Consider the following 12911-nt stretch of genomic DNA (forward strand, 5'->3'; position numbering starts at 1 on the left):
CTCTTTTTATAGCTTCATAGTTTATTCTCTGGAGAAGGCAATGGCACCCCACTCCAGTATTCTTGCCTGGAGAATCCCAGGGACGGGGGAGCCTGGTGGGCTGCCGTCTACGGGGTTGCACAGAGTCGGACACGACTGAAGCGACTTAGCAGCAGCAGCAGCAGTTTATTCTCTGCAGCTCCACAAATTTCTGTTTTCAAAAGGGTGGGTTTTATTTAAATCTAAATGACTTGATCAAATCAGCTATGAAGGATTTTGATGAGATCTAGCAGACCATGCACAAAGTATAGCAAGAATTTGGAATACTCTTTTAAGAGAGCAGTTATTATCGTTATTAATGATTCCACATCACCAGTTATATACTGAGTAAGATAAAAGGAACGTGCTTGTGTTGTGACTTAACCTTATTTTATTATTTTTGCAGTGAAATTAGAGTGATATTTTCATCTCCTGCTTGTCTGACTGCAAGTTTTTTAAAGAAGAGGTAATGTTTATATTACCTCTTAATTAATGTTTATATTTAGAGAGAATTACCTTTATTTAAAACACTAGAGAATATTTTAAATGAAATATTTAGACTCAGTCATTTTAATTTATGAATTTTGTTATCTATGAACCAAAAATCCAACATAGAAAACTCCATGGATTATTACAGAATTCTGTTTTATAAAGGAATTTCCCATTGGACTACTACAAATTGTAACCTCTAATTTACATTGTTCCTTCCTCTACCCTGCCCTCCTGTGTTATCTGATTGGCAAGAATGGTGTTTTGTTTTTTTGTTTTTTTTCAGAATCTTTGTATCTAGGAGTGATCAATTCATTCTAACTTCACTTTTGTACGTAGAGGCCAGGGCTGCACTTTGAAGGTCTTATTGTGAGCCCAGTAAGGAAAACAGATCCTATTTATTTTATCTTTAACTATTAAGAGTCTTACTACCACAGAGGAGAGTCCAAGTTCTCTGCTACTTGGTTTGACATTTGATCTTAGTACTTTAAACGTTTCCTCTGTTAAATGCTGAACAGTTGGTCAACTGTTCCTTCCCCTCCCCGTTTGATCGCCAATAATATACCTGGGAATGAGTGGCAGATAAAGTGAAGCAGATTAAAAATTGTAAGAGTTTATTAAAGTGAACATCTATTTGAATCACACAGCACCAGTTTGGAATTGGTTGAGAGCTCCAGTGGCAAGAGGTCAGGGAAAGACAGAGAGAAGGCACAGAAAGAAAGGGAAGTATTTGATTAGCTGTAACTTAAAGCCTAGTTGGCTTTTTTTGTTTGCTTTTTGATTGGTTGTCCTTAGGCTTTGATTTCATAACTTTGAGGATTTACAGGCTTAGATCTTGGCTTGCTTTTATAGGCCACCATGGCCTGAGATCCACTGCAGTGTGACGGCCTCCTTGTATAATTAATTTAGCAATAACAAGGGAGTGGGGTGGGTAGCAGCAGCAGCCCTTAGGCTGACCTCGGGCTTACCTGCTGGCTCAGACAGTTAAAAGTCTGCCCGCAATGCGGGAGACCCAGGTTCGAACCCTGGGTTGGGAAGATCCCCTAGAGAAGGAAATGGCAACCCACTCCAGTATTCTTCCCTGGAAATTTCCACGGATGGAGGAGCCTGGAAGGCTGTCGTCCATGGGGTCACAGAGTCGGACATGACTGAGCGACTAACATTAGGTTGCCCTCTGTCTTCTCCAGAGGCTGATGCCTACGGGTCTGCTTGCAACTGGTGGAAACTCCTCCCAGTCCTCCTTTGACTTGGCCTCAGCTTGGCTCACAGGTTCAGAAGATACCTGTATACAACTGCCACTAGGCGGTACTCTGTACTCACTTAATCCCTATTGCAGATATTTCTCAGCTTTGGTTCTTAACCCAGCTGCATTCTCAGCCACTCCTCAGGGAGACTGGAGGAACTGCTGGATCCAGAGGCTTCACCTGGGAACCAGAGAAGCCCAGGGAAGCTGAATGTCATGACTTCCTTCACCCGCTCTTCAAACTCCACAGCTCATGAGGCAGTTATCATTCGAGAGTCCCATAAGGCATCCCTGTTTGTCTCCACATATTTAGCCAAAGGCAGGAGATGAGAAATTAAGACGTTGCTTCTCTCTGCTCGCTTTCTCTCCCATTTGCCTTCCTCTTCTTTCCGTCCTTCCAGGCAGCAAAGGAGGGGATTCTACCATGCAACTCATTCTCTTTCTTCACCACTGTAGCCTTAAGCTAGTTCTCACTGCATAGAGGATAATCTTTTCTACACTAAGAATATTATCTTTCTAAAATTTCCATGTTCCATTCCCAGGAGTGAGAAATCTCAAGGTTTGATCTTAAGATGCCAAAGGTTGCAAAGGAAGATTTATTTTAAAGGGAAATTTACAGCACTTTGTTTTAGTACTTGCATGAATGTTTTAGCCCTAGTATTACAATTGGTTGGTTAATCCAGTAAACATGAAATATTTTAAAATAATACATTATAAAGACAAATTGTTAAATAGAATGCAGGCTCCTCAAATATAGTCAGCACAACCCAGGGAAATGCCACACCTAGACAAAGCCTTGGTAGTACTTCTGAGGGGCATAGCCAGGTTTGGATTTTTTAAAATTAGCAATTTAGAATAAGGCAGGTCTTTTCAATGTGGAAAGGGAGGGTTGGGGATTTGACTAGGATTGAGGAAAGGTACCACAATGGAGAAGGAAATGGCAACCCACTCCAATATTCTTGCCTGGAGAATCCCATGGAGGGAGGAGCCTGGTAGGTTACAGTCCATGGGGTCACAAAGAGTCAGACACGACTGAGCGACTTCACTTCACTTCACTTCACCACAATCCAGGACAGTTGGAAACATCAAGGCAAGGATTTTGAGACAAGAGATGCAAAGAATTATAGGGCATAAACTGTTGATTGTGTTCCATAGAGGAGTTAATGGGTCTTTTCAGGAAGTTCCTAAAGTGAACAGTCAAGCCATTGGCCTGGGCAGGAGTGTCTTGGAATAGTTAAGTCATGCTAATGAAACAGTGGAATCCCAAAGTAATGTAAATATAGATGGTAAGAGAGGTGGGGTTAGGGAGTTTCAATTCCCAGTGTGCAGGCTGAGTGTAAGGGTAAATTATTTCAGTTCTCAGACACGGCATGTAAACTTTTGCTATTGTTAACTGTCCAAACTTGAGATAATAAATTGTTACCTATTTTCTTTTAGGAAAACAAGTTTTATAAAAAATTTTTTGGTTTCAAGTAAATCGAAGATTTCAAAAGAATGCAAACTTTAAGTAAAAAAGATTATACCTAATATGTAGGAAAAATAAAATTACACATAATGATATATGAAGTTAGAAATATTCCTTTAATCTGTTTATTTATTTTTGCATTTCCTGCATCCAAAGAGAATCTGGAGAAATGATTTCCATTGATGTGGACTTAGAAATGGCAAGAGATACCTTCAAGAAGTTAACAGAAAAAGAATGGATTTCTTCAATGGTAATAACCAATATTCACTTCAGAAATAGAGCAATGGAATTTCTTTATAGGAACCAATATGATTACAGTTAATTTTCCTAGGATTTGAGTGAGATAGAAGTGTGATAGAGGAGGGCTCAGGTTTATTATGTGGTTACTGTATTGCATGTATGTGTTAGTCACTCAGTTGTGTCCGACTCTTTGAGACCCCATGGCTTGTAGCCCACCAGGCTCCTCTGTCCATGGAATTCTCCAGGCACGAATACTGAAATGTGTTGCCATTTCCTTCTCCAGGGGACCTTCCCAATCCAGGGATCAAACCCAGGTCTTCCATATGGCAGGCATATTCTTTACCATCTGAGCCACAAGGAGAAATACTACTGATTTAGGTGCTGGCATTTTATTTTCTAGGGCTTCCCAGGTGGCACTAGTGGCAGGAGACCCAAGAGATGCAGGTTCAATCCCTAGGGAGACACCCTGGAGGAGGAAATGGCAACCCACTCCAGTATTTTCTTCGATTCAGTTCAGTTCAGTTGCTTAGTCATGTCTGACTCTGACTCTGACTGCAACCCCAGGGACTGCAGCACACCAGGCCTCCCTGTCCATCATCAACTCCTGGAGTTTACTCAAACTCATGTCCATTCACTCGGTGATGCCATCTAACCATCTCATCCTCTGTCATCCCCTTCTCCTCCTGCCTTCAATCTTTCCCAGCATAAGGGTCTGTTCTAATGAGTCAGTTCTTTGCATCAGGTGGCCAAAGTATTGGAGTTTCAGCTTCAATATTAGTCCTTCCAATGAATATTCAGGACTGATTTCCTTTCGGATGGACTGGTTGGATCTCCTTGCTGTCCAAGGGACTCTCAAGAGTTCTCCAACACCACAGTTCAAAAGCATCAATTCTTTGGCACTTAGCTTTCTTTACAGTCCAACTCTCACATCCATACATGACTACTGGAAAAACCATAGCTTTGACTAGACACACCTTTGTTACTGAATGCTTAAATGTACAATAGATACAATATTTTTATTGTCAGTATGAGAAAAACAATGTTTAAGAAGTATAACTTATGAAAAGAGCATTATGGAATTCATATGTTTGGGGACCTACCAATAGCTGGATTGACAGAAGAGTTCTACTCTTGTACAGAACAGCTAGGAATAAGGGTTTATACACCAATTTTAGGGAAAGGGGAGAAAGGACTTCTGTGAGAAAACAAATGAACTTTCCAGGGAAACAGAGGGGCTTTTAGGGGGATACATGGAAGATAGGATAGTTTGCAATAATGTTTGTTTATGCAATTTCCCATCCAAGTGCAAGTGCAGGGTCTTTTCCCTGGCAGTGTAGCTCACTTGCCTGCCCAGTTAGAAGGAGATTTATGGGTACTTCATTCTTGAAGCCTCTGCTTTTAGCCAGATGAGAAAAGCTCTGGGAAAAAAAAAAAAGGAAGAAAGCTCTGAAAGCTTCTTTCCGTTCATTCTTCTATTAGCTGTATCTCTGTCTGATGTCTTCCGTTTAAAATCACCTTTATACTGTTGAGAACTTCCCCGGTGGCTCAGACGGTAAAGCGTCTGCCTGTAAGGTGGAAGACCTGGGTTCAATCCCCGGGTCAGGAAGATCCCCTGGAGAAGGAAATGGCAACCCACTCCAGTACTCTTGCCTGGAAAATCCCATGGACAGAGGAGCCTGGTAGGCTACAGTCCATGGGGTTGCAAAGAGTCAGACACGACTGAGCGACTTCACTTTCACTTTATACTGTTGTGGGTCCCTACGTTTTGAAGGGAAAGGGGCAGAGTGTTTCTTCATATGCAGTAGAAACTATTTTAACTTTCAGAGTTAAAAAGTAAGAATAGTAAATGTGATCAAGTATATTTTTAAAGTAAGTATTTAGGTGATGTGGGAGATTACTTGGTGTGCTATTCCCAATATAAGTTCTAAGAAACATTAGTTTTGCAGAACACTCTATGAAAAGGGGCTCTTAGTGAAGCAACTTTGGGAACACTGCATACTATTATGGTGTCATGATGCACACAAGTAAATCAAATACCTTAAGATTAAAGTTATATGCCAAAAGAAATCTAGCTTTTTGGACCCTATTTTGACACTATTTGACTTTGTACACCTTTCTCATGTATACCTAGTAGCATTCAACAGAAGTCATGTTCTTCTGAACATATGAACAATCAAATTGCAAGAACATTAATAAAATAATAACAATAATATACAGTACTTCACAGTTTATTGTATCATGTATCATCTTATTTAATCCTTATGACATGTAGAGGCAGACATTCATAGTTAAAGAGTATCTAAGATCTGTTAGAATAAATAAACTATTGGTTCAGAAACTGGCTCCTGTGATCAGAGGACCAGGAAAGACTGAAGAAAAAGACAGTCACTCCAGATTGGAAGGTGGAAAGTTTAATAAGCCAGGGAACTTACAAGGTTTGTCTTGGGTGATACTAAGATGAGTAGGTCTCTACACCCACCCCCTGGAATCTTCAAGTTCATACAGAGGCATTAGCTGCTGGGTTCAGTCACATATACCATCCAGATGGTCTCAGAATACCTTACTCTCTGAAGGCAGGGTCCTTGGAACACACCCACTGTGGGAACAGTGGGCAGAGCATACATTCCAAACACGTGGGAGTGGGTGAGGAGGCTTTGATTTGCCCAGGTCTAGTTCAAGGGGCAACATTGTCTTGATTACCTCTTCCAAACATAAGCTCCTCCAGCTTCCAAATCTCAATGACTTATTCACACAGTAAAGATTTTTTATCTCACAGCAAAGTCCAAAGAAGGTTGAGGTAGGAAGCACCTGTAGGGAAGGGAAAAAATATTATTTTTCCTCTCTTTATCTTAGTTTCATTGGCTGGGACCTTGCAAATTACACTGAGAAAAGACAGACGAACAAGAGAAAAGCAAGTTTATTAACATGTGCGTCCTGCATATACATGGAAATACTTAGCAATGAGTAACTTTAAGGAGTGGTTAGAATTGGGGCTTCTATAGCAACTTAGCAAATGAAGAACAATAATTTTGTAGAGAAGTGAAAAGACAAAGGAAAAAGACTTTGAGCTTCTTGGATGGCAAATGGTGGGAAGGCAGATATATGAAGAAAGTAATGGTAGATAATGGCTAGGTATTAAGGTTTGCTGTGTGGCGATTTCATTAGGGCCAGCTCAGCTCTGTTAGTGAGACTGTTATGCCCTTCTTGATACAGGAAGTTGTGGACAGGAGGACACCTTGATGAGGGGAATTTATATTCTGTTTTCAGAAAGATGGGGGAGGCCAGAGAGCACATTCTGTATCTACTTCTTCTCACTTGCCTTCAGCTTAAAATAATTGTCATGTCAGAGTGGCATATTTGGGCATGGCAGATTCTGTTACCTGCCCTGCCTCTGCCCAGACTCATTCAGGGGTGTCTCAGGCTCCTTCTCTGTGGCATTCTAGGCCCCAGGGCCATAAAATTCTCCGGTAGATCTTTCATGTTGATTGGCAAATGAGGAAAAGGGGTGTGAAAGGTCACAGAGAGGCTTTAGGGGTCAGGCCTGAAAGTATCATACATTACCTCCCCTCATTCCATTAGTTGGAACCTGGTGACATGACTCCACCTAACTGCAGGGAGGCTGGGCAATGCCATCTTCCTGTGAGCCCTGAGGAAGATGAAACAGGATTGATGAGGTGAACATATGCCATTTTCTCTGCTATGGTATATTTTAGGTCAGATAGATTTAGGTATGGATCCCATCTAATTAAGCAACCTTCACGATTTGTTCAGTAGGTCCAGGCATATGATTTCACTTTTATTTCTTTAATTAACTCCAACATAAAATAGGGAGGATGGTTCTCACATACTACTTTAGGGGGTTTGGGGATATCAAGGAGTGATGGAGTTTGAATAGTAGGTTTTAGGAAAACCAAATTATTATTCCATTAGGAACATAGTAGATGTGAAACCTCTCATATCTTGTTCCTTATGATACTGTATCTAATATGTCCTGGGCCTTTCCCTGATTGTTGTTCAACCACAGATAACCACATGTCTCAGGGATAATCTGCTTGGGGCTCTTCCATGTCGTTCTCCACACCAAGAAGCTTTATCAGTCTTCCTTCTGCTCCCAGAGTGTCCTGTCATGCTTGATTTCAGGAACTGGATAACTCTGATGGTTCCATTTGCAGAGGCTGTTCATAAAATGACCAATAAATCTTCAAAAGTACTGAGTAAGCTTGATTACTTTTATGTCACTTTATCTATATTCTCAGTAGAATACTGTCTGAAATAGAATTTGTAACAAATTTTAGATAGATTTGAAAATACTATACAAATGTTTGAGTATGTGGTATGTGTATTATTGAAAAGATTAACCTAAAGCTATTGTCAAATTCAGGTTTGTGTGCCCGATAGGCATTGAGGCCAAACAAACAGAAGCATTGAAGTTTGGGGCAGAGATAGGTCTATTTCAAGTGCCAAGCAAGGAGAATGGGTAGTTTGTGCTCAAAAGACCTAAACCCTCTGATGGGTTTCAGGAAAGAGTTTTTAAAGACAAACTTTCAGGGAGGGCTGCTGAGTGTGTGACTTTCTTCTGATTGCTTGGTGGTGAGGTAACAGGGTGGTGCTCCAGGAATCTCAATCTGCAGCCTTCTGGTTGTTAACCGTCTGGGGTTCAAGGGCTTGTGATCAGCCTGAAGTTACCATCCTCCACCTGAGTGAGTCTTAGTTTCTGTAGAACTCAGAGATATATGTCAAACTGTCTTATATATCCTTGGAGGAGGAACCAGGACCCTGCCCCATCCCTCCACTATTGTTTCTTGACTGCTTTTCCTTCGTTTCTGCATTCCCCCACTTTCCTAATGAGTAACAGTTTGGATCTGCCCTTTGAAATTCAGGGAAGGTCTAGGAGGCTGAAGCCTTTTCCCTGCAAACAAGAAGCAGGGAAGACACAGGAAGGCCCTTGTACTAAGGAGCGCCCCACAGGATCCTGCTTGATTTCAAAACTATTATAATGGGCTTCCTTGGTGGCTCAGTGAATCCTCCTGCATTGCAGGAGACACAAGAGATGAAGGAAACACAAGAGACATGGGTTCAAATCCTGAGTCGAGAAGATCCCCCGGAGAAGGAAATGGCAACCCATTGCAGTACTCTTGCCTGGAAAATCCCATGGACAGAGGAGCCTGGAGGGCTACAGTCCACGGGGTCTCAAAGAGTCAGACACGATTGAGTAGATAATCATTACTCTTATTATTACAAAACATGTGTAATTCCTAAACTTGGTCATGGACTCGACCTCAGAATTTCACAACCGTAGAGAATCCAGTCAAGATAAAACCACACTTTAAAATTTTTTGTTTATGGTGGTTTAAAACTTTAGGTATTTTGATCAGACATAAGGCGGAAAGTGTTCATCTTTGTGTTCTTGTTTTTTATTTTATTCAGTGCTTTGGGATGTCCTTTTATGACTTTGAGCTAATGTTCAAGGTCTAAAGCTTGAAAGATACAAAGATGATATATGTGGTGAAATAACCACCTAATTTCCCTCCCACAAAGCAGTTACAGAGTAGAGTTTCTTACATAACTTTTGAAAGATACTCTATAAAAACATATAGAAATGTATTCTTTTTTTTTCAAATGGTAGCATACATTCTTCTGCAACTTGCTTTTTTCCACAAAGCACTATATTATGGAAATCATTATATTACCTGACTTATATGAATGCTTTATTCCAATTTAATGGCTGAATAGTATTCTATTCATGTACATGACTAGTTGTTTCTAAATTTTTGCTCTTATAACAGTTCTAACATACATTTCTTTGTATATATATATAGACCCAATAATTTTGCTTTCTGGAAATTCCCCTGCTTATAATTATATTATAATTATATATATTTAATATATGTTATACAATAATATATATATTTATATAAATATATGAATATATTTATATAAATCAATCTATATATATATATTTACACAAGCAGGGAAATTTTCAGAAAGCAAAATTACTGGATCATATTGTATGTGCATTTTAAATCTTGAGAGATTTTGCCAAATGACCCTCCACAGAAGTCAGGGCCACCATATTGCCCAACTTAAGTGGTCACCATTCACATTATCACCCTCGGAATTGGGCAACATGGCAGCTCTGACAGAAGATGTACCATTTATACTTCATCAGTTAATATGAAAGCATCAGCCCACACATTTCTCCACAGTGTAATCCTAACTTTGGTCTATACCACTCTGAAAAGAAGATCTATTTTTTTTTTTCTTTTTTGGCCCTGCCACATGGCTTGCTTGTGGAACCCATGCCCCATGCAGTGGGAGGGTGAAGTCCTAACTACTGGACTTCCAGGGAATTTTTAAGAATATCTTAATTTAAATTGTCTCATTATGAGTGAAGTTGTGCTGGTTTTCCTATATCCAGTTACATTTGCATATCATACTCTACAAACCATCAGTTCTGTCCTCTTACCTATTTTTCCATTTGTTGTTAGTATCTTTTCTATTTGAAGTTTTTTAAACTACTGAGACAGTTCTTTTTTAAAAATGTACTTATTTTTGGCTGCGCTGAGTCTTCGTTGCTGCCTGCAGGCTTTCTCTAGTTGAGGCCAGCGGGGGCTGCTCTTTGTTGCAATGCAAGGACTTCTCATTGTGGTGGCTTCTTGTGGAGTATGGGCTCTAGGCATCAGGGTTTCAGTAGCTGTGTCTCTCGGGCTCAGTTCCTTTGGCATTTGGGATCTTCCCGGACCAAAGATCAAATCTGTATCCCCTGCATTGGCAGGTGGATTCTTAACTACTGGGCCACCAGGGAAGTCCCAACAATTAATTCTTTTTTTTTTTTTTTTCCCATTTATTTTTATTAGTTGGAGGCTAGTTACTTTACAGCATTGCAGTGGTTTTTGTCATACATTGAATTAGCCATGGATTTACATGTATAAAAATATGGAACGCTTCACGAATTTGCGTGTCATCCTTGCGCAGGGGCCATGCTAATCTTCTCTGTATCGTTCCAATTTTAGTATATGTGCTGCCGAAGCGAGCACCCAACAATTAATTCTTTATCCACAAGATGAGTTGCAATTTTTTTTCTTTAGGTTACTGAAATTTTTTTTACTTTTTGGTATTTTTGCCATGCGTATTTTTAAACACTTTTATGCAGCCTACTGTATTAACATTTTCTTTTATGGTTTCTGATCTTTTCTCAAGAAGTTTACCTCATGATGAAATTTAAAGATTTCCCATGCTCCTATTAGAATATTTACTGTTTCATTCTTTTAATGAATTTTTATTGGAATATAGTTGATTTACAATGTTGTATTAGTTTCTGTTGTACAGCAAAGTGAATCAGTTATAATATATAAAAATCCACTCTTTTTGAGATTCCTTTCTCATATAGGCCATTACTGAGTAATGAGTAGAGGTCCCTGTGCCATACAGTAGGTTCTTATCAGTTATCTATTTTATATATAGTAATGTGTTTGTATCAACCCAATCTCCCAATATATCCGTCCCTCCATTGTTCCATTTTTATGTTTAAATCTTTGAACCATATGGAGTTTATCTTGATTACACTTCATTTTTTGGGATCAGTTTCCAGTTGTCACACATTTATTAAGTGATCTGTTTCATTCCCTAATAATCACAATGCGTCTTTCATCATATACTAATGTCTCATGTATATTTGATTCCATTTGTGGAGCCTGCTACATTGTCTGCCTTTCATGCATCTGGGTCATACTATTTTAATTACATTAACTTGAAAATACATTTTAACATTTGACTTGTTTGTTTTCTGCGAATTTTCTTTTAAAGGTGCAGAAATTCAGTTTGTAACTCAGTGATACTAAAATATTGTTACTGAGCTAATTTAAAAATACATTCATCTATCATAGGTGATCATAAAGTCTGAAAACAGATAATTTTTTTTCAGATTAAAATTGTCCTTAATCACATTTTGTGTCTTGTGTGTATATATGTGTGTGTGCATATGTATTCTGTGTTTTCACCTGTGTATATTTTCAGACCTTATACCCTGTGGAATTTTCAGTTTGAAAATCATGAAATGAATCAAGTAATCAAGCATAAATATGAACTATCAACACATTTTTTCAGAAACCTGAATTTGAGCTTTTAATTCCAAAGATACTTAATCAGGGAGAAAAATTTTTTCCACATCTGTGAGTAATAAATATTGTCCAGGATGTTATCCTTTAAAAAGGTTATCACCTGATTTATGGGTTATGCCATCAGAAATGGAATATATGATCTATTTCTTACATTAAAGAACTTAGAAAACTGAGAGAATTTTTTTGGAAGTGCATATTTATCATGGCTGATTTTACACCCTTCAGAGCAGTGTTGGACATCATTGCAAGCATCTTCTCTCAACTCACTTGTCCAGATGCTGAAAACTGCCATCATCTATCAAATGTTTTGCTGGTCTAACACTGTTCAGAGTAACCACAATGTTAAAACTCTTCTGGAAGTGATGAAAGACGTGTATAAGGTAAGGGTTCATCTAAAGAAATGTATACACCATTTTACTAAATCAAGCTCCCTTAGTTCTTAACCAGTTGAAGTCTAATTTTATTTTTCACAGCAAGAATGAAAATATTTAATTCAGACCTGAAGTATTTAGAATTTTTGTTTTGCTAACTGGATAGACTCTGGTGGAATATCTTACATAGTATATATAATATGTATGTAGTATATATAATATATTACAGGCACAAATACTCAGATATGACAATGATTCAGCATTTTCATTAGTGTATACAACATAATCCAGAAGTAACCTAAGATTAGGCTACTAATAAACCTAATGATTATTGGAGGACAGGAAGGAGCCAGAGCATTTTAAATAAATGAGCAGAATTAAATTGGTATTATTCATTGAAAAATAATTAGCTAAAATAGATGCTTTTATAAATATAGATTGTTCAATCTGTAATCAAAACAAAAAGAAAGTGAAAGTGAAGTCGCTCAGTCGTGTCTGAATCTTTGCCACCCCATGGACTGTAGCCTACCAGGCTCCTCCATCCATGGGATTTTCCAGGCAAGAGTACTGTTTCATTGCAAAATATCAGTCGCAATAGGAGAAAGTATTATGTGCAAAAGTTAGTGCTTTTCAGAAGTAATAATGCACTGATATTTCTAAAGTAGTATATTTCCTCCATCTTTATTAAGATATAACTGAAATAGAACATTGTGTATGTTTAAGGTGTACAGTGTGTTAATTTGATTTGTTGTGATTGTTCAGTCACTAAGTCTTATCTGACTCTGTGACCGTATGGACTGCAGCACACCAGTCTTTCCTGTCCTTCACTATCTCCTGGAATCTGCTCAACTTCATGTCCGTTGAGCTGGTGATGCCATCCAACCATCTCATCCTCTGTTGCCCACTTCTCATTTTGCCTTCAATATTCATCAGCATCAGTGTCTTTTCAAATGAGTCAGCTCTTC

At 38.8% G+C, this 12911-nt stretch overlaps 2 protein-coding genes and 1 non-coding gene across 4 annotated transcripts in view; 1 reads left to right on the top strand and 2 right to left on the bottom strand.

Annotated features, from left to right (window-relative positions):
* HERC6 (HECT and RLD domain containing E3 ubiquitin protein ligase family member 6) overlaps nt 1–12911 on the top strand; it is a 53066-nt gene that overhangs the window by 19177 nt on the left and 20978 nt on the right. For both annotated transcript variants that reach the window (XM_070452124.1, XM_020868996.2), the window contains exons 10-13: nt 425–484; nt 3372–3465; nt 7480–7669; nt 11801–11955. In XM_070452124.1, the coding sequence (XP_070308225.1) occupies nt 425–484; nt 3372–3465; nt 7480–7669; nt 11801–11955 (499 nt within the window). The remainder of the gene's footprint in view (nt 1–424; nt 485–3371; nt 3466–7479; nt 7670–11800; nt 11956–12911) is intronic.
* PYURF (PIGY upstream open reading frame) overlaps nt 5851–12911 on the bottom strand; it is an 89507-nt gene continuing 82446 nt past the window's right edge. The window contains exons 2-3 of the mRNA XM_070452126.1: nt 7017–7101; nt 5851–6263 (exon numbers count right to left, since the gene is read on the bottom strand). Coding sequence (XP_070308227.1) covers nt 7023–7101 — 79 coding nt within the window. The 3' untranslated portion in view covers nt 5851–6263; nt 7017–7022. The remainder of the gene's footprint in view (nt 6264–7016; nt 7102–12911) is intronic.
* Nucleotides 10386–10492, bottom strand: LOC139030283 (U6 spliceosomal RNA). The gene has a single exon (XR_011482587.1). It is a non-coding gene; the product is annotated as a U6 spliceosomal RNA (small nuclear RNA).

This window comes from Odocoileus virginianus, chromosome 21 (genome assembly GCF_023699985.2).
Source record: "Odocoileus virginianus isolate 20LAN1187 ecotype Illinois chromosome 21, Ovbor_1.2, whole genome shotgun sequence".
Taxonomy (NCBI): Eukaryota; Metazoa; Chordata; class Mammalia; order Artiodactyla; family Cervidae; genus Odocoileus; species Odocoileus virginianus.